This window comes from Oryctolagus cuniculus, chromosome 1 (assembly GCF_051225735.1).
Source record: "Oryctolagus cuniculus isolate XC-2025 breed Fujian yellow rabbit chromosome 1, ASM5122573v1, whole genome shotgun sequence".
NCBI lineage: Eukaryota > Metazoa > Chordata > Mammalia > Lagomorpha > Leporidae > Oryctolagus > Oryctolagus cuniculus.
Window position 1 is genome coordinate 182410040 of NC_142867.1, and position 25804 is coordinate 182435843.

The 25804-nt window shown below is 41.8% G+C and overlaps 1 protein-coding gene across 9 annotated transcripts in view; it reads left to right on the forward strand.

Moving 5' to 3' along the window:
* DENND4C (DENN domain containing 4C) overlaps positions 1 to 25804 on the forward strand; it is a 127943-nt gene that overhangs the window by 14784 nt on the left and 87355 nt on the right. For 8 of the 9 annotated variants that reach the window (XM_051857424.3, XM_002708081.6, XM_089317616.1 and 5 more), the window contains exons 2-5: positions 14953 to 15274; positions 19238 to 19490; positions 22237 to 22306; positions 23901 to 24070. In XM_051857424.3, coding sequence (XP_051713384.3) covers positions 14970 to 15274; positions 19238 to 19490; positions 22237 to 22306; positions 23901 to 24070 — 798 coding nt within the window. In that variant the 5' untranslated portion in view covers positions 14953 to 14969. Of the gene's footprint in view, positions 1 to 14952; positions 15275 to 19237; positions 19491 to 22236; positions 22307 to 22779; positions 22947 to 23900; positions 24071 to 25804 lie in introns of those variants that run through there. The other variant, XM_051857432.3, reaches the window with a different exon arrangement.

Genomic DNA, 25804 nt, shown 5'->3' on the forward strand with positions numbered 1-25804 from the left:
GCCACCAGTGTGGGAGCCCTGGATTGTATTCAAGCTCCCAGTGTCAGCCTTAGATGTTGGAGGCATTTGGGGTGTGAACTAGTAAAGGGAAGTCTTCTATCCATCTCTTTGCCTTACAAATAATTAAATAAATAAAAATATTATACTATTTCATATGTAACTTAGGACTCTTAACTCTTTTTTTTTAAATTTTTGACAGGCAGAGTGGACAGTGAGAGAGAGAGAGAGAGAGAAAGGTCTTCCTTTGCCATTGGTTCACCCTCCAATGGCTGCCGCGTCCGGCGCGCTGCAGCCCACGCAACGCGCTGATCCGATGGCAGGAGCCAGGTACTTATCCTGGTCTCCCATGGGGTGCAGGGCCCAAGTACCTGGGCCATCCTCCACTGCACTCCCTGGCCACAGCAGAGAGCTGGCCTGGAAGAGGGGCAACCGGGACAGAATCCGGTGCCCCGACCTGGACTAGAACCTGGTGTGCTGGCGCCGCAAGGCAGAGGATTACCCTAGTGAGCTGCGGCGCTGGCCGACTCTTAATTAATTCAGTACACTTAATTTTCCTCGCTTGTGTCTGATTTTCCTCTTCATTTAAAAAAAAAAAAAAAAGGACAGGAGTAGGCATTTGGTGTAATTGGTTGAGATGCCTATTTCCCATATTGGAGTGCCTGAGTTCAAGTCCCCTGTCTGCTTCCTATTCCAACTCCCTCATATTGCATACCCTGAGCAGCAGCAGGTTGTGGTTCAAGTACTTGGTTCCCGCCACCCATATGGGAGATCTGGTTTGAGTTCTAGGGTCTTGGCTTTGTTTTGGCCTAGCCCCAGTAATTGCAGGCTTTTTGGGAGTGAACCAGCAAATAGAAGATCCATCTCTCTCTCTCTCTCTCTCTCCCTCTCCCTCCCTCCCTCCCCCCCTCCCCCCCTCCCCCTTTCAGTTAATTAATAAGTAAATAAATAAAATTTTAAAAAATTACAGAACTAGGGCCGGCGCCGCGGCTCACTAGGCTAATCCTCCGCCTAGTGGCGCCGGCACACCGGGTTCTAGTCCCGGTTAGGGCGCAGGATCTGTCCTGGTTGCCCCTCTTCCAGGCCAGCTCTCTGCTGTGGCCAGGGAGTGCAGTGGAGGATGGCCCAGGTGCTTGGGCCCTGCACCCCATGGGAGACCAGGATAAGTACCTGGTTCCTGCCATCGGATCAGCGCGGTGCGCCGGCCGCAGCGCGCCGGCTGCGGCGGCCATTGGAGGGTGAACCAACGGCAAAGGAAGACCTTTCTCTCTCTCTCTCTCTCTCACTGTCCACTCTGCCTTTCAAAAAATAAAAAATAAAAATAAAATAAAATAAAAATAAAAAAAATTACAGAACAAAAAAGAAAAAGAAAATTTCTCTCCTTTAAAATAAAAGGGATAGGGCAGGTAAAACTTCCACCTGTGGCGCCAGTATCTTGTATGGGCACTGTTCATGTCCTGGGTGCTCCACTTCTGATCCAGCTCCCTGCTGATGGTTTTAGAAAGCAGCAGAAGAGCCACATGGGAGACCTGATGAAACTCCTGGCTCCTAGCTTCAACCTGGCCCAAGACCTGGCCGATGCGGTGATTTGGGGAGTGAAACAGTGGATCAAAGATCTGTGTGTGTGTGTGTGTGTGTGTGTGTGTGTATAGCTACGACTTTCAAGTAAATAAATAGATCTTTAATAAAAGAAAAGGAAAGAAAAAAACCTTTCCTTTAAAGGGTTACGGCCAATGTTATGGTGCAGCAGGTTAATCACCGCTTGTGATACTGGCATCCTATATTGTAGTGCTGATTTGAGTCCCAGCTTCTCTGCTTCTGGTCCAGCTTCCTACTAACATGCCTGGGAAGGAAAGTAGTAGATTGTGACCCAAGTGCTTGGTGTCCTCCCTACCCCTGCCGTGTAAAAGCCTCAAATGAAATTTGTCTCCTTCCATTAACTGATATTCTGATAGGGGATACAGGCATCCCAAGCATCAAGTTAAGTGCTGTGCTGAACCTATTCCCTATTAAAGTTCTTGAATATGCAAATAACATTTTTTTTAAGCCACCTCAGCTACTGACTTTTATGATTCCACCCTTTACTAATAGTTTTCAATTCTGGCTGTAAAATTAATTAATTGGGCAGCTTAAAAAATACAGAAATTCTTACTCCTTTGGTCTGATTTTTTTTTAAAGCATTCCAGCTGTGTAGTCAGGGTGGGGAAATATTACCCCACACTTTATCATAATGATCTATCACTTAAAATATTTTAAGCATCTAACTCTGACCTTTCCTTCACTTTTGGCAGTGCTATACTTTAGTATCCTATTTTGACATGTGTTAGATTCCATGGAGACCTCCAGGTTACACCACTCTTCCAATGTCCATTATTCTCATTTATTCATTTTTTAACTTACCCAATTACATTGATTCTGCACCTACATGAGAGACTGGATGAAACTCCTGGCTTTGGCCTGGCCCAGCCCTGGCAGTTGTGACCATTTGGGGGAGTGAAGCAACAGATAGAAGATTGATTCTTTCCCTCCCTCCCTCCCTCCCTCCATCTTTCTGTAACTCTGCCTTTAAAATGAATAAAATAAGTCTTAAAAAACCAGTTCCTTATTTTTTAGTGTAGTCAGAGTTGCTCAACCATCCCCACAATTTAAGAACATTTTCATCATTTTAAAAAGAAACTCCAATTTTCTGCCCAACTTTTCCAGCCTAAAACAGCCAGTTACCTGCTTTCTGTTTCTGTAGATTTGTCTATTCTGGACATTTCACATAAATGGGACCATAACTATATTGATCCTTTTTTTTTTTTTTTTAAGGATTTATTTATTTGAAAGAGTTACACAAGAAAGAAGGAGAGGCAGAGAGACAGAGAGAGAGGTCTTCCATCCGCTGATTCACTCCCCAATTGGCCACAACTGCCAGAGCTGTGCCAATCAGAAGTCAGGAGCCAGGAGCTTCTTCCAGGTCTCCCATGTGGGTACAGGGGCCCAAGGACTTGGGCCATCTTCTACTGCTTTCCCAGGCCATAGCAGAGAGCTGGAGCAGAAGAGGAGCAGCCGGGTCTCCAACTGGCACCCATGTGGGATGCTGGCACTGCAGACGGTGGCTTTACCCGCTATGCCACAGCACCTGCCCCCACTATATTGATCCTTTATGACTAACGTCTTCCATTTAGTGATGTTTTCAAAGTTCATTTGTGTTGTAGCATGCATCACTATTCAATTCCTTTTTATTGTTGAATGATTTTCAATTGTATGGTTACCCAGTATCATATATTTATCCTTTTATCAGTTGATGGATTTTGTGCTGTTTCTGTACATACACATACACATAAAATTCTTTTTTTTTTTTTTTTTTTTTTTTGGACAGGCAGAGTTAGACAGTGAGAGAGAGAGACAGAGAGAAAGGTCTTCCTTCCGTTGGTTCACCCCCGAAATGGCCGCGCTGCGGTGATCTGAAGCCAGGAGCCAGGTGCTTCCTCCTGGTCTCCCATGCAGGTGCATGGCCCAAGCACTTGGGCCATCCTCCACTGCCTTCCTGGGCCACAGCAGAGAGCTGGACTGGAAGAAGAGCAACTGGGACAGAACTGGTGCCCCAATTGGGACTAGAACTTGGGGTGCTGGCGCCACAGGCGGAGGATTATCCTAGTGAGCTGCTGCGCCGGCCAGAATTCTGTTTTTTAAAGATTTATTTATTTATTTGAAAGAGTTACACAGAATGAGAAGGAGAGGCACAGAAAGAGAAGTCTTCCATCTGCTAGTTCACTCCCCAGATGGCCGCAATGGCTGGAGCTGTGCCCATCTGAAGCTAGGAGCCAGGAGCTTCTTCCGGGTCTCCCACGTGGATGCAGGGGCCCAAGGACTTGGGCCATATTCTGCTGCTTTCCCAGGCCATAGCAGAGAGCTGGATTGGAAGTGGAGCACCCAGGACTTGAACCGGCACACATACGGGATGCCAGCACTTCAGGACATGGCTTTACCTGCTACACCACAACACCGGCCCTGACACATAAAATTATTACTTGTGAATAATTTTAGATTTACAGAAAAGTTGACAAGATAGTAGAGCGAATTCTTGTGTTCTATTGTGTTTACATTTTATATTTATATTGTGAAAATTGAGATAGAAATCAGTAACTAAGGGTCATAATCTTTTTTCAGTTCTTTATGTCAAAGTACTATATTGAAAAGTTATTTGGATTAGTTTTAATTTCCTTACATGTTATGATATCAGTTTGATATACAGTTAGATTCATTGGCTCAGGTATCTTTAATACTGAAACTAGGCATTTAACCAGGACAGTATACTTTTTTTTTTAAATTAATTTTGAAAGAAATACAGAGCAAGAGGGAGAGACAGAGAGATCTTCTATTCACTGGTTTACTCCTCAGATGGCCACAATAGCCAGGGTGGGGCCAGGCCGAAGCCGGGAGCCAGGAGCTTCATCCAGGTCTCCCACATGGGTGGCAAGGGCTCAAACACTCAGGCAATCTTCTGCTGCTTTCCCAAGTGCATTAGTAGGGAGGTGGATCAGAAGTGGAACAGCGCAACTTGAATCAGCGCCTATATGGGATGCCCACATGGACGCTGGCATTGCAGGTGGTGGCACCAGCTACGTGATGGTGCCGGCCCCAACAGTCACCTTTTTGATTGGCTCCCAAGGAATATGTGTCATAGGCATTACTACTGTCAGCATCCTCCCCAGCAGAGACCAGTGTTAGTGTCTGCAGTGCAATACAGCAGCAGCACCAAGGACAGAGTAAGCCCTGAGTTTAGGAGCAGCCTGGTTGGCTTCTGTGGGGAGGCGGCACTTGGGCTGAGCCTGGAGCAGAGCAGTCCCCCTCAGGTGAGAGGGGCAGAGCTGGGGCACAAGAAATGGCCTCTGGGCACGAGGACACTGTCCCCTGGCTTGTGCTGCCATTCCCTGGACCCCTCCAGAACCATGCATCTTAGCCCCGCCCTTGTGTCCTCTCCCTCCTGTCCTCTGCCCTGCCAGCGACCTCCATGCCCTTCTTTCCTACCTGGCTGCTGCTTCCTCCTGCCCTCCTCTTTCTGATTATCCTGTGGAATTTAAATTTATTCCTGGTTATGGCCCCCTTATCAGAGCTGAATTGAAACTGAACACTTTAAATTAAAGTTCAAATTCAAATTGCTCTTCTTGATACTTAAGTGAAAGTGATAAAATTCAATGCAGACCAAGAGAAAACAGACCAGATGGAGGGTTTGAAGTATCTGAAACAATGTAACACTTTCCCTGGTGAGTGTGTTTCTGTTTCCAGCTGTCTGGCCTCTTTCTTTTGCTTGTTATTCCTATATTCTGAATGGACATGAAGATGCATAGATTTTTTTTTTCATTAATTCCTATTCTATTTTCATAGACTCTAAAGTGAAATGTGATCCCTCCTAGGAGCCACCCCAAAATTATACATAGGGAGGTAGGAAGAAAATACTAGGGGCTAGTATTGTGGTGCAGTGGGTTAACCCACCACTGGGTATGCAGGCAGCCTCTATCAGAGATGTTTAAAGTCCCAGCTGCTCTGTTTTTCTTTTTTTTTTTTTTTTTTTTTGACAGGCAGAGTGGACAGTGAGAGAGAGAGACTGAGAGAAAGGTCTTCCTTTGCCGTTGGTTCATCCTCCAATGGCCACCGCGGCTGGCGCACCGCGCTGATCCAATGACAGGAGCCAGGTACTTACCCTGGTCTCCCATGGGGTGCAGGGCCCAAGGACCTGGGCCATCCTCCACTGCCTTCCCGGGCCACAGCAGAGAGCTGGCCTGGAAGAGGGGCAACCGGGACAGAATCCGGCGCCCCGACCGGGACTAGAACCCTGTGTGCCGGCGCCGCAAGGCGGAGGATTAGCCTATTGAGCCGCAGTGCTGGCCTCTGTTTCTTTTCTTTTTCTTTTTTTTTTCTAGAAACCTTTTATTTAAGGAATACAAACTTCACGCATTTTATAAATACAACTTTAGGAATATAGTCATTCTTTGTGCCGTACATAGCCTCCCACCCACAGTACCACCCCTCCTCCTCTTCTGTCTCCTATTCCCATTTACTTATTTTACTAAGATTATTTACAATTAGCTTTATACACAGAAGATTAACTCTGTACTAAGTAAAGAGTTCAACAAATTGTATGAAAAAAAATGTTCTTCAACATTCGAGACAGGGCAGTTCAAAGTCATCACATCCCAAAGTGTTAATTCACTTCTGTAGATTACCTTTAATGTGTTCTATTAATTATCACAGATCAGGGAGAATGTATGATATTTGTCCTTTTGGGACTGGCTTATTTCACTAAGTATGTTGTTTTCCAGTTTCTTACATTTTGTTGCAAATGACAGGATTTCTTTCTTTCTTTCTTTCCTTTTTTTTTTTTTTTTGTTGTTGTTGTTGACTGTTGTGTAGTATTACATGGTGTACATATCCCTTAATTTCTTTTCCCAGTCTTCAGTTGATGGCCATTTGGGTTGATTCCAAATCTTAGCTATTATAAATTGAGCTGCAATAAACATGGGGGTACAGATAACTCTTTTATAATCGTTATTTCATTTCCATTGGGTAAATTCCCAGGAGTGGGATGGCTAGATCATGTGGTAGGTCTATATTCAGATTTCTGAGGTGACTCCATACTATCTTCTGTGGTGGTTGTACCAGTTTACATTCCCACCAACAATGGATTAGAGTACCCTTTTCCCCATATCCTCACCAGTATTTGTTTTTTGTTTTTTGTTTTTTTAAAGATTTATTTTATTTATTTGAAAGACAGTTATAGAGAGAGGTAGAGACAGAGAGAGAGGTCTTCTATCCACTTCTATCCTCAAATGGCCGCAATGGCCAGAGCTGCGCCGATCCGAAGGCAGGAGCCAGGAGCTTCCTCCGGGTCTCCCACTTGGGCCATCCTCTACTGCTTTCCCAGGCCATAGCAGAGAGCCGGATCAGAAGTGGAGCAGCTGAGACCTGAACTGGCGCCCATATAGGATGCCGGGGTTTCAGGCCAGGGCTTTAACTCACTGCTCCACACCAGCATTAGTTGTTTGTTGATTTCTGTATGAAAGCCATTTTAATAGGGATGCGGTGAAATCTCATTGTGGTTTTGATTTGCATTTCTCTCATGGCTAGTGATCCTGAGCATTTTTTCATGTCTCTGTTGGCTGTTTGGATTTCCTCTTTTGGAAAAGTTCCTGTTTAAGTCCTTTGCCCATTTCTTCTTTTTTATTTATTTATTTGAAAGACAGAGCTACAGAGAGAGATAGAGACAGAGAGGTCTTCCATCTGCTGGTTCACTCCCCAGATACCTTAACAGAGCTGAGCTGATCTGAAGCCAGGAGCCAGGAGCTTCTTTGAGATCTCCCACTTGGGTACAGGGGCCCAAGGACTTGGGCCATCTTCTGCTTTCCCAGGCACATTAGCAGGGAGCTGGATCAGAAGTGGAGCAGCCAGGACTCAAACCAGTGCCCATATTGAATGCCGGCACTGCAGACTATGGCTTTAACCCACTGCACCACAGCACCAGTCCCTGCCCGTTTCTTAACTGGGTTGTCTGTTTTATTGTTATTGCATTAAATCTGTAAATTTTTTGAGTAATATAGACATTTTGATGATATTGATATTCTAATTTATTAACATGGAAAAATTTTCCATTTTTTTGTGTCCTCTATTTCTTTCGTAAATGTTTTGTAATTTTCTTTGTAGGGATCTTTCACATCCTTGGCTAAATTTATTCCAAGGTATTTTATTTTTTGTAGCTATATTGAATAATACTGATTTTACAAGTTCTTTTTCAGTCATGGAGTTGTTTGTGTATATAAAGGCAATTGATTCTTGTGTGTTGATTTTATATCCTGCAACTTTACTAAACTTTGTTATGAGTTTCAATAGTCTGTTAGTGGAGTCTTTTGGTTCCTCTCTATGTAGGATCATGTCATCTGCAAAACAGGGATAATTTGACTTCCCCTTTTCCAATTTGTATCACTTTGATTCCTTTTTCTTGCCTAATGACTCTGGCTTAAACTTCCAGGATTATATTGAATAGCAACAGGGAAAGTGGGCATCCCTGTCTGGTTTTGGATCTTAGTGGAAATGCTTCCAGCTTTTCCCTATTCAGTATGATACTGGGGGCAGGCACCGTGGTTCACTTGGTTAATCCTCCGCCTGTGGCGCTGGCATCCCATATGGCCGTTGAGTTCTAGTCCCGATTGCTCCTCTTCCAGTCCAGCTCTCTGCTGTGGCCTGGGAGGGCAGTGGAGGATGACCCAAGTGCTTGGGCCTCTGCACCTGCATGGGAGACTAGGAAGAAGCACCTGGCTCCTGGCTTCAGATCGGCGCAGCGCCAGCTGTAGTGACCATTTGGGGAGTGAGCCAACGGAAGGAAGACTTTTCTCTCTGTCTTTCTCTCTCACTGTCTATAACTCTACCTGTCAAGTAAGTTAAAAAAAAAAAAAAAGGCTGGCTATGTGTTTGTTATTTAGATCCACTAACAATTGTTTTAAATAGCCAGGTGCATATATGTTTACTATAGTCATGTCTTACTGTTGAGTTGATCCCTTAATCAATATGTAATGCCCTTCTTTGTCTCTTTAACTGTTTTTGTGTTAAAGTCCATTTTTGTCTGATATTAGAGTGGCTACTCCTGCTCATTTTTTCTTTCCATCAGCATACAGTATCTTTTTCTATCCTTTCACTTTCAATCTGTATGTATCTTTGTTGGTGAGGTGTTTTTCTTTTAGACAGCAAATAGGTGGGTCATATTTTTTTATCCAATCAGCCAGTCTGTATCTTTTAATTAAACAATTTAGGCCATTTACAGTAAAGGTTATTGTTGATATATAAGGACTTTTTCCTGCCATTTTCCCATAAATGTTCCTGTTTTTTGTTTTTGATTTCCTTTCTGCTTTTTCTAGGAGATTTTCTGCCTTCACATTCTTTCCTGATGATGACTGTTTTTCTGTTTCCTTGTGTAGAAGTATTATTTGTAAGGCTATATAGGTGGTGGCAAATTCTTTCAATTTGTTTGTTTTGGTAGGTCTTTAGTTAATCTTCATTTATAAATGAGAGAATTGCTGGGTATAGCATTCTGAGTTGACAGTTTTTTTCTTTTAGGAGTTGCTGTATGTCTCTTCATTCTCTCCTAGCCTGTAGGGTTTCTGTTGAAATCAGATATCAGTCTAATTGGAGATCCTTTGAAAGTAATCTGATGTTTCTCTCTCTCTCTCTCTTTTTTTTTTTTATCTTTAAAGATTTAGCTGGCGCCGCGGCTCACTAGGCTAATCCTCCGCCTAGTGGCGCCGGCACACCGGGTTCTAGTCCCGGTTGGGGCGCCGAATTCTGTCCCGGTTGCCCCTCTTCCAGGCCAGCTCTCTGCTGTGGCCAGGGAGTGCAGTGGAGGATGGCCCAGGTGCTTGGGCCCTGCACCCCATGGGAGACCAGGAAAAGCACCTGGCTCCTGGCTCCTGCCATCGGATCAGCGTGGTGCGCCGGCCGCAGCGCGCCGGCCGTGGTGGCCATTGGAGGGTGAACCAATGGCAAAGGAAGACCTTTCTCTCTGTCTCTCTCTCTCACTGTCCACTCTGCCTGTCAAAAAATAAACAAACAAACAAACAAACAAACAAGATTTATTTATTTATTTGTAAGGCAGAGTTACAGAGAGGCAGGGAGAGATAGAGTTGGGGAGGGGCGTCTTCCATCCACTGGTTCACTCCACAGATGGCTGCAATGGCCAGAGCTGTGCTGATCCAAAGCCAGGAGCCAGGAGCTTCTTCCTGGTCTTCCACCTGGATGCAGGGACCCAAGGACTTGGGTTATCTTCTAGTGCCTTCCCAGGCCTTAGAGAGCTGAATCTGAAGTGAAGCAGCCAGGACTCGAACCAGCGCCAATATGGGATGCAGGTGGCAGCTTTACTCACTACACCACGATGCTGGCCCCTCTGGTGTTTCTCTTGTGCACATTTTAGAATCTTTTCTTTATCTTTACTGTTGAAAGTTTGACTACAATGTGTGGAGGTGAAGATCCTTTCTGGTCATGTCAACTAGGAGTTCTGTGTGCTTCCTGTACTTGAATGTCCCTTTCTTTCTCCAGATTTGGCAAGTTTTCTGCTGTTAACTTCACTGAAAAGTCTTCTCATCCATTCTCTCTTTCCACATTTTCAGGGACTCCTAAAATATGTATATTGATCATTTGATGGTATCCCATAAATCTTAAACACCATTTTAAGTTTTTCTAATTTCTCCTTCTTGTTTTTTTCTGAAATATTTTCAAAGATTTCTCTTCTAGCTGGATATTCTTTCTACTGCCTCACCAAGTTTGTTATTAAAGGCTTTCCACTGTGTTTTTAATTTGACTTAATGATTTCTTCATTTCTAATATTTTATTTGAGTTCTCTTCAGTAGCTCCATCTCCCAGCAGAATTTTTCAGCCATGTTGTGTATGGATTTCTTTAACTTGGATATTTGCTTCTTTTGAGTTCCTTTTCAGGCATTTCATCAATCTGTTTATTTCTGTGTTCCTTTAGGGGAGTCATATTGTCCTCCTTGTTCGTTTCTTTATTTTTAGGCAGTGATTGCCTAAGACCCAGCCACACTGTCATACACTGTATCACATACTCACAGAATTCCCACAGTCACAGGGTGCAGGTCTCTCACAGTCACAAGGAGCCGAGGATCCACTCAGCCCCACAGGACTCCCCGGCATGGAAAGAGTGGTTTAGACCCCAGCGTCAGCTGCTTTACAGATAGATATTGGTCGGTGTTCTGCCTTGTCAAGTCGAGTCAGGGTGCCTTAATAGAGTGAGGGGAGGGGAGCACTTCCTGGGCCTAAGTGGGCACCCTGTCCCCTGCCAACTCTCCAGGCTAGACTCAAAGTCAGTGGGGGCCAAGGAATTATCCCTCTGATAAAATCCCTCAGTTGTGCGCTGGCTGCAACTGTCTCTACTTACCTTATTAAGATGGCATTTCCTTCCTGATGGTTGCTGGGTCTTCTGGCTTCTTTTAAAAAAAAGCAAAAAGTTCTGGTTTTTCCAAGTAATTTGACATGTGGGATAGATGTTACTAGCAGTGGCTGCCTGTATTCTCTGATTCCCATAACTCTCATTTCCTACCTGACCCTCTTTAGGCATTTATGTTTGCAACCCCCACCCCCTTTTTTAAAGATTTATTAATTTGAAAAAGTTACAGAAAAGGAGAGGCAGAGAGAGAGAGAGATCTTCCAACCACTGGTTCACTCCCTAAATGGCTGCCACAGCTGGATTTGGGCCAATTCAAAGGCAGGAGCCAGGAGCTTCCTTCAGATCTTCCACATGGGTGCAGGGGCCTAAACTCTTGGGTCATCCTCCGCAGCTTTCCTAAGTGCAATAGCAGGGAGCTGGATGGGAAATGGAGCAGCCAGGACTTGAACCAGTGCCCGTATGGGATGCTGGCACCCCAGGCAGTGCCTTTACCTGCTGTGCCATGGTGCCAGCTCCTGCAACCCTTCTTTACAGTCCCTTTTCTTTATGAAACTTTCAGTGGCAAGTATAGTTACAAGAGAATTACAGAACGTTGTTTTGTGAGGAGGGACTGATATCATCTGAAATGACTTCAGTTTTTTAGTGCCATGACTCAGCTAGCAAAACTGACTGTGATAATGTTTTCTGAAGGGAATCACAAAGCACTTATTTAAAATACATTGCTTAATGTAGCAAAGACTGCTGATAAAACTGTACTTTGTGAATTTAAACAAGCATATCATTCATTTTTCATGGTTCAGTACACCAAGGAACACACAGATATTTTTTAATCTTTATTTTAAAAAAATCTTTTTTTTATAACGTGAGAAAATAGTGTAAATTTCATTTAGTCTTCTAAAGTGAAGTTAATAGTATTTTGTTTAGGTTAATTATTTATTAGAATGAATGCCCTTATAACCAGTAAGGTGACATAAACTTGATTCTGAAAGATTGTCTTAGCTACGGCTGGAAAATGAAATTTAATGATTAAACTATAAGTTGGTTTTTACAAATTTATTTTTTTAAATATTTATTTATTTGAAAGAGTTAGAGAGGAGGAGAAAAAAAGAGGTCTTCCATCTGCTGGTTCACTCCTCAAACAGCAACAACAGCCAGTTGTCCACTGACAGATGAATAAGGAAAATATGGTATACTAATGCATGCATATAAATATACTATAAATAAATAAATGGAAAACCTGTCATTTGTGACAACATGGATGAACCTGAAGGTCATTATACTAAGTAAACTAGCCAGACATAGATAATTACTATATGATTTCACATATTTGTGGACTCTAAAACATCAGACTCATAGAATCAGAGGGTATGAGGGATGCCTGGGGATGGTGGAATTGGGGAGATGTATAACCTTCTGGTTAACAAGAAAAATGTGTAAGTTCTGGGAATGTAATGGCACTAACTGATGTACAGCATGGTGATTGTAGTTAATAATACTGTATTGTTTACTTGAAATTTGGTATGAACAAAGTTGAAGGTTCTTTACCCCTCCCACATTCACAGTACCACACAAATGATAACTGTGGGTAGTGATGGAGGTGTTAATTTGTGATTAATGAGTACATAATATATGCATATATCAAGTCATCACATTGTGCATCTTGAGTATGTACAATTGTGTTTGTCAATAAAATATTTCAAAATTAAAAATCCATCCAAATACTATTATTGGGGTGGGCATGTAGAACAATGTGTTAAGTTGCTGCTTTGGAACACTTGCTTCCTATTACAGAGTGCCTGGTTTTAAGAGTCTTAGCTTTTCTGCTTCTGATCCAGCTTCCTGATAATGTTTGTCCTTGAGGGCAGCAGATGATGACTCAAGTACCTGGGTTCCTGCCACCCATGTGGGAGACCTAGACTGAATTCCTGGCTCCTGGCTTTGGTCTGGCCCAGTCCCAGATTTTGTGGGCATTTGGAGAGAGGATGGAAGATCTCTGTTTTCTTTTTTCTCTGTTGCTGTGCCATTCTCTGAGTTTCTACTAGTAGAATCTAAGTTTCTTAATGTAAATTTCCTGTATATTTTTCCTTTGTGTGTGTGTGTGTTTTTTTTTTTTTTTTTTTTTTTTTTTGTTATAGTGTCTTTTTTGAAAAAGTTTTAGGAATGGGCAATGTGTTATAGCATGACAGGTGGATGTTTGGGAAGCTTGCATCCCATATCCCATGTTGCATTGGTAGTTATTCCCTCCACTTTGGATCCTCCTTCCTACTAATGCATCATGGGAGGTAGCAGGTGATGGCCTAAGTACTTGTGTCCCTGCCACCCAATGGGAGACCCAGATGGAATTCCTGGCTCCTGGTTTTGGACTTGCCCAGCCTCAGCTGTTGCCAGCATTTGTAGAGTAAACCAATGGATGGAAGGTTCTGTATTATTCATTCTCTCTCTCTCTCAATCTACTTTTCAAATAAAATGAAATTTTAAAAAATTCTAGTGTTTTTTAAAATTATATTTGAGAGAGAAGGAGAGAGAGAGGTATTCCTTCCTCTGATTCACTCTCCCAAATACCTATAACAGCTGGGGCTGGAAGCCAGGAGCCCAGATCTCAATCTGAGTCTCTATGTGAACTGAAGTACTTTAGCTATCACTTGTTGCTTCTCAGGTTATGCATTAGTAAGAAGCTCGGATCAGCAGTGGGGCCTGGATTCAAACCCAGGCATTCTGATATGGGATGTGGGCATCATAAGAGGCGATTTAACTTACTGTGCAAAACATCTACCCTTGGTTATAGTTTCTTATTGTCTAATGTTTATATATGAAATATTTAATAATTTCAAAACTTGCTTACATAAAGTCGATTGCTCATAAGGAGCAACAAGGCAGAAGTCCTAACTGGATTGTTCTTAGAATTAATTATTTTTATTGCTATTTCCTATATTTTTCTATGTTAAATCTTGATGAATTCATGATACAGTCTGTTTGCTTATGTGAAGTTTAGCTGTAGGATTTCTGTGACTTAAGGAGAATGATCTTTTTTTTTTTTTCCAAAGATTTATTTAATTATTCGATAGGCAGAGTTACAGACAAAAGGAGAGACAGAGAAGTCTTCCCCCTGCTGGTTCACTCCCCAAATGGCTGCAACAGCTGGAGCTGGGCTGATCTGAGGCCAGGAGCCAGGAGCTTCCTCTGGGTCTTCACATGGGTGCAGGGGCCCAAGTGCTTGGGCTATCATCCACAGTCCATCTTCACTGCTTTCCCAGGTCATAAGAGAGCTGGATCAGAAGAGGAGCAGCTGGGATATGAACCTTGGGCCCATATGGGATGCTGGTGCCTCAGGCAGAGGCTTAACTTACTAAGGCGTAGCTCCAGACCCAGAAGAATGATCTTTTAAGTAATCTGAACATTATTCATTTTTTTTTAAAGATTGTGATATTTATTTGAAAGAGTTACACAGAGAGAGAAGGAGAAGCAGAGAGAGAGAGTGCGTGAAAGAGATCTTCCATCTGCTGGTTTACTACCAAGATGGGTGCAACCGCTGGAGTTGTGTCGATCCAAAGCCAGGAGCCAGGAGCTTCTTCCAGGTCTTCCATGCTGGTGCAGGAGCCCAAGAACTTCCACCATCTTCTACTGCCATAGCAGAGAGCTGGATCGGAAGTGGAACAAGCCGGGACTCTAACCATTGCCCGTATGGGATTCCGGCACTGTAGATGGTGGCTTTACCCACTATGCCACAGCGCCGGCCCTTGAATGTTATTCATTAAGTGCAGTGTGCCCTGTGGAAAGCCTCATAGTCCACCCAAGACTTCTTGATTCTTCTTAGTAGAGCCTTAGTCATAGTTGTGTTACAAAGGAATGTCAGCTACTTTGTAGGAGGTGGAAGCTGGCAGACTGATAAAAGCACCTCTCTTCTACTGAATGACAATTTGATTATAAATCCAGCTAGTTAGTGTGTTAACTCAAGGATGTTTCTTGTTAGTAAGTCAGGATAAAATATTTAATTGATATCTTTTTTTCCTTCCTTCTTTCAGGAAATACAGTAGTAGCCATGATAGAAGACAAAGGACCAAGAGTGACAGACTACTTTGTTGTGGCAGGTCTCACTGATACATCTACTCTTTTGGATCAAGAAATAAATCGTTTAGATACTAAGTCAACTGGACCTAAAGCTCCAATTACAGACATTGCAGTTATTATCAAATCAGCTGGGGAAACAGTCCCTGAAGGTTACACCTGTGTTGAAGCCACTCCATCATCTCTCCAAGCAAACTTGAACTATGGAAGTCTGAAAAGCCCAGAACTTTTCCTCTGTTACAAGAGAGGGAGAGATAAACCACCCCTTACAGATATTGGGTATGGTGACTTATTTTCTTTTGATATAGTAAAGGGAACAAAACTTATTTAAGGTATATGGGAATAGAAATTTGATATCTTTGATAGTTTTATTATTTGTTACTTCAGGGTCAAATATAGTAATATATTACATCTTTATCCACCTTACCAAATCTGCGCATTTCACTAGAATTGTTCCTTTCAAAGGACTATTTAAATGAGGGCATTAGACCCTGAAATGTGAATCTACTTCTGTTGTACTTATCAGTTAAGCTTACTAAACATAAAAGAATGAGAGGTTATAACAAAATAGCCCAACTTTTAAGGAGTTAATTGGCTTGTATAATGAGTTTTTGTGAAGCCCTGAGCTCATTTAACAAAGGAGCGTTCCTGTTTTACAAAATACAGTTGTGCTGTGTAACCTTCAGTACTGAGAGGAGAGTATTTACAACTTAGAAGGAGTGTAATTGTAACATACATTCCGTCAACATAGAACATTCTTTGTAAAAAGCCTACAGGAGCTTTGTTCTGAAAATATCTACATTGACTCTTCTGTATAAATGAACTATGTGCTTTTGAAAAAGAGTACACACGGGTCATTTTTTATTATAATTATCATTAGTATATATAAAAATAGATATTTCAGAGCATTTCAGCAAATATTTTAGGATCAACTTGTTTATGCAAAACATGCAATTTTGATGAAAATTAAACTTACAGATTAATTTAGGGACTATTACTATCTTCAGAATATTAAGTCTTCCAACCAGTGAAAATGGTATGTGTTTCTATTTATTTAGGTACTCTTTAATTTCTTTCAGCAGTGTTTTGTTTTCAGTGTATAAGTCCTTTCACCTCCTGGTCAGTTTGGTACTAGCTTAGTAGATATAAGCAATGCAGTGCTATTAAAAATATGATTATTCTCTTTTTAAAGAAATTTAAGAGACAGAGTTCCCATCTATTGATTGACTCCCAAAATTCCTACTATGGCAGGGTTGGGGAGGAGCTGGAGCCTGAAGCCAGAGACTCTACCAGGTCTTTTTAAGTGGGTGGCAGGAACTCAGTTACTTGAGTCATCACTTCTGCCTCCCAGAACTGAATTTGTGGGAAGCTAGAGTCAGAAGCATAAAATCCAAACATTCCAATATGGGACACAGGCATCTTAACCTGCAAGGCAGACACTCACCCCAGACTTAATTTTCTTTTCCAGTTGTTCACCGCTGATGTATAGAAACACAGCTGACTTTTATGTGTTATTCCTGCATATTGCTGACTTAGTTAATAATTATTAGTTCCAATAGCTTACTTGTGGGTTCTTGTGGGATTTTATAAATATATAATATCATCTGCACATAGAGATGGTTTTATTCATTCATTCCTTTGTAGTTTGGATTCCTTCCTTCCTTCCTCCTTCCCACCCTCCTTCTTCCCTTCCTTTCCCTTTCTTTCTTCTTTTCTCTCTGTCCCTTCTCACACTCCTCCCTTCCCCTCTTCTTCCATCTCTCTTCCCTCCCTCCCTCTCTCCCTTCCTTCTTTTTGGCTAGAACTTCTAGTATAGTGTTGAATAGCAGAAGTAAAAGCAGGTATCCTGTTTCTTCCTGATTTTGGAGGGAAAAGTTTTAGTCTTTTCTCATTGAATAAGGTGTTGGTTATGGTATTTTTTTTTATAAATAATATTTGTCATGTTGAGGAAATTTTCTTCTATTTCTAGTTTTCTGAGAGATTTATTCATGTACCTGGACCATCTTCCTCTGCCTTCCCAGACACATCAGCAGGAAGCTGGATTGGAAGTCCAGGAGCTGGGACATGAACCAGCACTCCAAAATGGAATGCGAGTGACACAAGCAGCGCTTTAATTCAGTGTGCCAAATGCTAGCCCCTCATTATTATTATTATTATTATTTTGACAGGCAGAGTTAGAGACAGAGAGAAAGGTCTTCCTTTTCTGTTGGTTCACCCCCTCCAAAAAATTTCTTTATAATTATTTATTTATTTAAAATGCAGAGTTACAGAGGCAGAGAGAGAGAGAGAGGGAAATCTTCCATCCTCTGGTTCACTCCCCAGATGGCCACAAGGGCCGGAGCTGAGCCAATCCGAAGCCAGGAGCCTGGAGCTTCTTTCCAGGTCTCCCAAGGGGTGCAGGGGCCCAAGGACTTGGACCATCTTTCTCTGCTTTTCCAGGCCATAGCAGAGAGCTGGATCGGAAGTAGAGCAGCGGGTCTTGAACCAGCGCCCATATGGGATTCCATCACTGCAGGCAGTGGTTTTACCCTCTATGCCACAGTGCCAGTCCCTAGCCCTTCATTATTATTATGTTTATTTTTTAAAGATTTATTTATTTACTTGAAAGTGTTACAGAGAGAGAAGGAGAGACGTAGAGATTTTCCATCCATTGGTTCACTCCCCAAATGGCCTTTTTGGGCAGGACTAGACGAGGCTGAAGCCAGGAACCATGAGCTCAAACACTTGGACCATCATCTGCTACTTTGCCAGGTGCATTAGCAGGGAGCTTGATTGGAAGTGGAACAGCTGGGATATGAACTGGCACCCCTGTGGGGTGTGGCTTTACCCAATATTGTTTTCTTGATACTTGTTCAGTTATTAAGAAGTAGTGGGGTTGGCACCGCGGCTCAGTAGGCTAATCCTCCACCTAGCGGCGCCGGCACACCGGGTTCTAGTCCCGGTTGGGGCGCCGGATTCTGTCCCGGTTGCCCCTCTTCCAGTCCAGCTCTCTGCTATGGCCCGGGAAGGCAGTGGAGGATGGCCCAAGTGCTTGGGCCCTGCACTCCATGGGAGACCAGGAGAAGCACCTGGCTCCTGCCTTCGGATCAGTGCGGTGCACAGGCCGCGGTGGCCATTGGAGGGTGAACCAGTGGCAAAAGGAAGACCTTTCTCTCTGTCTCTCACTATCCACTCTGCCTGTCAAAAAAAAAAAAAAAAAAAAAAAAAAGGTAGTGGGCTGAATTTGACCACTACTTCTGCTCATCACCTCCTCCTCTGTTGTCATAGAACTCTAGTGAAATTGTTGTAGTGTTTGTTGCTCTTCAAATTTCCAAAGCAGAAACATATTTTTCCTGTAGTTTTGTGTATTTTGTTTAGCTCCTGTAATTCTTCAAGTCGATATAATTAGGATGATGATTTTGCAACTTGATAGGATCATTGAGCACAGGAGCCAGGTTAGAAAGGGTTGAGAGGGCCGGTGCCCTGGCTCACTTGGTTAATCCTCCACCTGTGGCGCCAGCATCCCATATGGGCGCCAGGTTCTAGTCCTGGTTGCTCCTCTTCTTGTCCAGCTCTCTGCTGTGGCCTGGGAGGGCAGTGGAGAATGGCCCAGTGCTTGGGTCCCTGCACTCGCATGGGAGACTAGGAGGAAGCACCTGGCTCCTGGCTTCGGATCAGTGCATCACCGGCCATGGCAGCCATTTGGGGAGTGAACCAGTGGAAGGAAGACCTTTCTCTCTGTCTCTCTGTCTGTCTCTCTCACTGCCTATAACTCTACCTGTCAAATTAAAAAAAAAAAAAGGGTTGAGAAATTACTATGAATGGGACTAATAAAGACTTGTTTTTAGATGCTTGACTTTAATCTGGGGGTGGCAAGTGGGAGGAGCAGTTAAGAGCCTTGAATATATGGACTAAAAGCATCTGAGAGGTTGTTAGAAATTCGGAATTTCAGGACAAGAATTATGAAGGAAATTTGTGAAAACATGTGAATACTTGAAGCAGCTTCTGGGAGTTGAGCTGAAGATGTTTGTGGATTTACCCTTCTCTTTTTTTCTGTGATAAATAAAAATCAAGTTATTCAATTATGTTTGCACTTGTTAAATTATATTTAGCTTTTGAAAAAATAGTTCTCAAAGTAGTAGTTTTAGTTTTGGTTTGCAATTAAAATTTGCAAAACCATCAGAAAGAACTCTCCCTTACTCCTTTTGTTTCAAGAAGAAAAACAGCATCGACCTGAAATCAATCTGTCTCCCCATCCTGCAGAGTTTTATATGAAGGGAAAGAACGGCTTATTCCAGGATGTGAAGTGATCCAAGCCACGCCCTATGGTCGCTGTGCCAATGTCAACAACAGTTCAGCTACTTCGCAAAGAATCTTTATCACTTACCGAAGAGCTCCTTTAATTCGACCCCAGAATTCCTTGGCCGTAACTGATATCTGTGTTATTGTAACGAGTAAAGGAGAAACCCCTCCTCATACCTTCTGCAAAGTAGACAAAAACTTAAATTGTGGAATGGTAAGAATGAAGTTATATTTTCAGTGTTTGATATGAAAACAAAAAGGGATACTTTTTGGATGCTATGTACTATTGAGTATATTATGTACTCATATTTTCTTATTTTTAGCTGTTTGTAATTTTTATGACTCATCATAATTTTTTAAATCGTATATGATGATTTAGAATAATTTCATCCAGAAATAGGATACTTTAAATACAAAGTTTTTATTTTTTGGGTTTATTCTGACTATGTTATATTAACTTGGAAGTTCTTTTTTTTTTTTTTTTATTTTTTTTTTTTGATAGGCAGAGTGGACAGTGAGAGAGAGAGAAAGGTCTTCCCTTGCCGTTGGTTCACCCTCCAATGGCCGCCGCTGCAGCCGGCGCACCGCGCTGATCCGATGGCAGGAGCCAGGAGCCAGGTGCTTTTTCCTGGTCTCCCATGGGGTGCAGGGCCCAAGCACCTGGGCCATCCTCCACTGCACTCCCTGGCCATAGCAGAGAGCTGGCCTGGAAGAGGGGCAACCGGGACAGAATCCGGCGCCCCGACCGGGACTAGAACCCGGTGTGCCGGCGCCGCAAGGTGGAGGATTAGCCTATTGAGCCACGGCGCCGGCTCTGGAAGTTCTTTTTGTTAGTTTTTGGGTTCCAGTGGTATCTTTAAGGGCAGTTGTAGGGGGAAATGGATAGGGGAATCCTTTTATTTATTTTAGTATTGTAATTTTGCAGAATAATAATTTTTTTAAAGATTTATTTATTTGAAAGTCAGAGTTACACAGAGAGAGAAGGAGAAGCAGAGAGAGAGAGAGAGAGAGAGAGAGAGAGAGAGAGAGGTGTCTTCCATCTGACGGTTCACTCCCCAATTGGCTGCAACAGCCGGAGTTGTGCCAATCCAAAGCCAGGAGCCAGGAGCTTCTTCCAGGTCTCCCATTCAGGCTCAGGAGCCCAATCCAAGCAGAGAGCTGGATTGGAAGTGGAGCAGCTGGGTCTGGAACCGGCACCCACATGGGATGCCAGTGCTTTAGGCCAGGGCATTAACTCGCTATGCCACAGCACCAGCCCCAGAATAATTATTTTTTTAAAGATTTTATTTATTTATTTGAGAGGAAGATATATTTATTTGAAAGTTACAAAGAAAGAAGGGGGGAGAGAGAGAGAGGGAGGGGAAAAGAGAGAAAGAGATGGATTTTCCATCTGCTAATTTATCCCCCAGATGGCTGGAGTGGCCAGGCTGAGCCATACTTAAGCCAAGAGCTTTCCCAGGCCATACCAGAGAGCTGGATTGGAAGTGGAGCAGCCAAGACTCAACTGCCCATATGGGATGCCAGCACTGCAGGAGGTGGTTTTACCTGCTATGCCACAGTGCTGGCCCACTAAGCAAATCTTTAAAAAAAAAAAAGAAATTATCTTCAAGTCAAGCTAATATAAAGGAATTTCAAAGTTTTTGTGGAGAGTGGTATTAAAGATAAGCTCGTTTTGGTGCAAAGAGTTTTGAAATCCATGCAGTTTTTCATAATACACATTCTCCATGAAGTTTTGAAGAGTCCTCATGGGTTAAAAAATCTTTTTTTTTTTTTTTTTTTCTTTTTAAAGAAAGTTATTTATTTGGAAGGCAGAACAGCAGGGTAATGGAGAGACAGAGGAACAGAGATCTTTTTTGCTGGTTCACTACCCAAATTACCACATGAGCTAGATCTTGGACAGGATGATGCCAGGAGCCAGGAGCTCTATTCTGGTCTCCAACATGAATGGCAGGGGTCTAAGTACCTGGGCCATCCTCCACTGTTTTTCCAAGTGCACTAATAGGAATCTGGATTTGAAGCAGAGCAGCCGAGATTCATACTAGCACTCCTGCACGGGATGCTGGCATCACAAGCTTGGTCCAGCCTTCTGTGCCACAACATTGCCCTCAAGTTTTATAAAAAAATTTTGCACCAAAATAAGCCTGTTTTAAAATCTCATTTTTATTAACCTTTTCTTTTTTTTAAAAGAAGATTTATTTATTTGGAAGGCAGAGTGAAAGGTTGGGGGAAGAGAGAGAGCTTTCATCTACTAGTACACTGAGAGATCTTCCATCTACTGGTACGGTCCACAGGTGGCCACAATGACCAGGGCTGGACCAAACTGAAGCCAGGAGTCTGGAACTCAATTCAGGTCTTCCATATGGGTGCAGGGCCCAAGCACTAAGGCCTCCTCTACTGCCTTCCCGGGCACATTAACAGAGAGCTGGACCAGAAGTGGAACAGCCTGGACTATAACCAGTGCTCATATGGGATGCTGACATTGCAGGTGGTGGCTTATCCTGCTACTCCACAGTGTTGGTCCCTCCATTTCTTTTTGAGATACACTTGTACTAGCTTGATAGGCAGAGATGACTTGTGCATCCCTAACCATTGTAAAGAGAAGGATGTCTCTCGGAGTGATGTTCCTGTGGCAGCCAAGTAACTCTAGTCCTCCCTCATTTGGGCTCTAGTGCCCACTTCAGTTTATTCTGTCTCTTTGAAGCAGAGGCTATCTTAAGGTGGTTACAGAGTTTTAAACTTTTTGAAACTGCTTTTACATTAATTTAATTTTTAGTACTGTTTTCTTATTCCCTTTTTGTATTTTAGTATTCAGAAATTCATACTTTACTAAATTGCATAATATACAATCTGATAAACATGTTTTAAATAGTCTCACTTAATAAATGAGAATCTTTAGACAGCATTCAACAAAATCCATTTCTTCTTATTCTTTTTTTGTTAACTTAATTTATATTTTACAGTGGGGTTCCAGTGTGTATCTGTGTTATAAGAAGTCTGTGCCTGCTTCAAATGCAATAGCATATAAAGCTGGTAAGTGAAGTTAAAAAATTTGTCTTTATTACTCCTTAATTACTGGTGCATATTAACATTTGTTTAGAAGAGTTAAAGGATGTTACCTTAAGTAGTTTGTGGAATTGATCTATTTATAAAATTGAATTCTCTGTAATTTTAGCATGTAAAGGTCTATGTTTTCATAAATATATACTCCTACAAGATATGTTAATGAGCCCCCTGACAAAATTATGCTGTTAATTACATTTGAATTTTATACAAAACAAGCATTTGTAGAGTAAGCATTCAAGCTTTTGGTCTACCCTCAATAGGTTTTAAGCTTAGTGGAAAACTGCTTACTTTCTGACCTTTTATATTTTGGCAATCAGAAGGGTGTCAAACTGCATCTTTACTTCTTATATTTCCTTCTTTTATCTCTGTGTGTCTGATTTGAAACCACATGTTACTTGCCATGAAAGGTGGACTTTCTTCCTTTCTCCCTTGTTGCAAAGACTCAGCTATATGAAGGAGAGGAGGGCCTGAGAAACTTTTCTGCCATGAAGTGTTTGAGAAATCTTTCGCCACATTCTTACTGCACAGTAAAGTGTCCAGGGCTGTAAAGATTTAAGTGTGACCTCTTCATCCCACTGGTATGGTGGGGTAGAAACTGAAAATACAGGTATGCTCCAGTTGTAAATAGAAGAGATACTGGAATACTTTGTGAAGAGAAACAGTACCAAATACTTTTCATTATGCACAATTTCTGAAATGAAGTGTTACTTCAGGGAAGTCAGGCAGATTAATTTGTGAAAATTTTTAATCTCATAAAAACATTAATGATTGATACATAATAAAAATAAATTCAGTATCATTTTAAAATATACTGTTAGTATTGTTTTAATGTGTTGATTGTAATTTCTTAAAATATTTACCTTTTTGGTGGGGAGAATGTCAGTTTAAAAACATGCTAAAAGAAGCTTTTCTGAAAGTGTTCAAATATTTGGTATGGAACACTTATTGAAGAATACAGTGTTTTGCAGACTAAATTTGGACTCAGAAATCTGCTATTGAGTTTCCAAGTTTTTAACTTAGAGGTGGTCTGTATGTTGGTAGTGTTAGTGTCTACTTAACTTTAACATGTCATGCTGCTGCTTTGTTCTGAAGGAGCTTTGCTGTGTTTGTTATAATGCTCCCTGCTCCTGCTTTCTGGGATCATAAACTCTGCATTCAGTCATAAGCGTTTGTATTTAATTTATTTATCATGTTGCATGTCTTTTATATTAATTCTCTCTCTGGATGAATTTAAGTATTATGTCTGTTGCCTTGGCAATATTTTGTTATACTTGTCCCTTCTCTAACTGAAACAGTTGGTCTGCATAAGATGTTGACATTACAATTATTGATCAGATTGTTTGAATAGTGTTTTTAATACATTTCTGTGTTTTAATTAACTGTAATTCTGTTGGTAAAATATAAGGAGTAAGTTTATTATTTTAATTTCTATTACAGCAAGAAAAAATTTGATTTTGAAATTTTATCCAAAATTTGTTATTATTCTATTAAAATATATCAAATAATTTATAGAATAATAGCTATTTTTAAAAAATTCATCATTGTCTCCTTTCTCCAAAAGGTTTAATTTTTAGATACCCAGAAGATGACTATGAGTCATTTCCCCTCTCAGAGTCTGTACCTCTCTTTTGCCTTCCTATGGGAGCCACAATTGAATGCTGGGATCCTCAAACCAAATATCCACTTCCAGTTTTTTCGACTTTTGTCCTGACAGGTTCTTCAGCTGAAAAGGTATAATTTTGTCTTACTAATTAAAACTATTTGTCCATGTTTTTATCCCATAAATGGTTAAGAGAAGCTTTATTTGAGTGTTAGGATTATTTGGACACAATACATTTTGGTTTATATTTATAACACCCAGTGTGAGAAGTTAGCATGAAAATTGGTTTCAGGTCCTGATAAACTCTGGAGCTTTGAAAGAAGCAAATTACAAAGTCTTTTCTGGGTAGATACCTCTAACCCAAGTTTCAAGATAGTAATGACTAAAACACATAGGTACTCTATTGGGAATTAGCAAGACACAGTAAAAAACGAATGAGCTCCAAGCTTTCAAGACACTGAAATGATAGAATAACAAATGTAGAAAGTTGAATATATAATTGAAATGATTCAAGACATAATAGAGGGGCTCAATATATCAAAGAAGGTGCAGCATATTTTGAAACATGAATGGACAGATTAGAAAAAGAATCAAAGGTCTAGAAACGAAAAATATAATGCTTAAGATATACCTATCTGGGGCCAGCGCTGCGGCTCACTAGGCTAATCCTCTGCCTTTCGGCGCCGGCACACCGGGTTCTAGTCCCGGTCGGGGTGCCGGATTCTGTCCCGGTTGCCCCTCTTCCAGGCCAGCTCTCTGCTGTGGCCAGGGAGTGCAGTGGAGGATGGCCCAAGTGCTTGGGTCCTGCACCCTATGGGAGACCAGGATAAGTACCTGGCTCCTGCCATCAGATCAGCGCGGTGTGCCGGCCGCGGCGGCCACTGGAGGGTGAACCAACGGCAAAGGAAGACCTTTCTCTCTGTCTCTCTCTCTCACTGTCCACTCTGCCTGTCAAAAAAAAAAAAAAAAACAACAAAAAAAAAACAAACAAACAAACAAAAAAAACCTATCTGAAAAGAGAATTAGTGAAGTAGAAGATGGCTACCTTAAATGTAGAGAAGGAAAGTGTAGAAGGTAAAAGAGTTTACAAATAGCTATTCATTGAATTCCAAAGGAAGAAATTAAAAAAAAGCCAGCATTCTAAGTGCTAATGTTGAGAGTTTTCTAATGTTGATGAAAAATGGAGTCTTCAGATTAAAGATACACTCTTTTCAGTGGAAAATATAAAGGCTGGCATTTGGTACAGAGGGGTAAGCTGCTGCTTATGATTCTGGCATCCCACATGGGAGTGAACCAGCAGATGGAAGATTTCTGTCTTCTCTTGTCTGTTGCTTTGCCTTTCAAATAAATAAATGAATAAATAAATCTTTTTTTTGTTGTTGTTGTTGTATTTGACAGGTAGAGTTATAGGCAGTGAGAGAGAGAGACAGAGAGAAAGGTCTTCCTTCCACTGGTTCACTCCCCAAATGGCTGCCATGGCTGGTGCTGTGCCGATCTGAAGCCAGGTGCTTCTTCCTGGTCTTCCATGCGAGTGCAGAGGCCCAAGCATTTGGGCCATCCTCCACTGCCCTCCCAGGCCACAGCAGAGAGCTGGACAGGAAGAGGAGCAACCAGTACTAGAACCCAGTGCCCACATGGGATGCTGGCGCCACAGGTGGAGGATTAACAGCGCCGGCCCCATAAATAAATCTTAAAAGGAATAAAAATAAATACAACCAACTTTTCTTATAGTGAAACCATGGAACACCAAAAAACAAAGAAATAAAATTAAAAAAAAAAAAAAAAACAGAGAAAAAGACTTGTATATTTTTCTTAAAAAAGATTTATTTATTTATTTTGAAAGTCAGAATCAAAGGACGAGACAA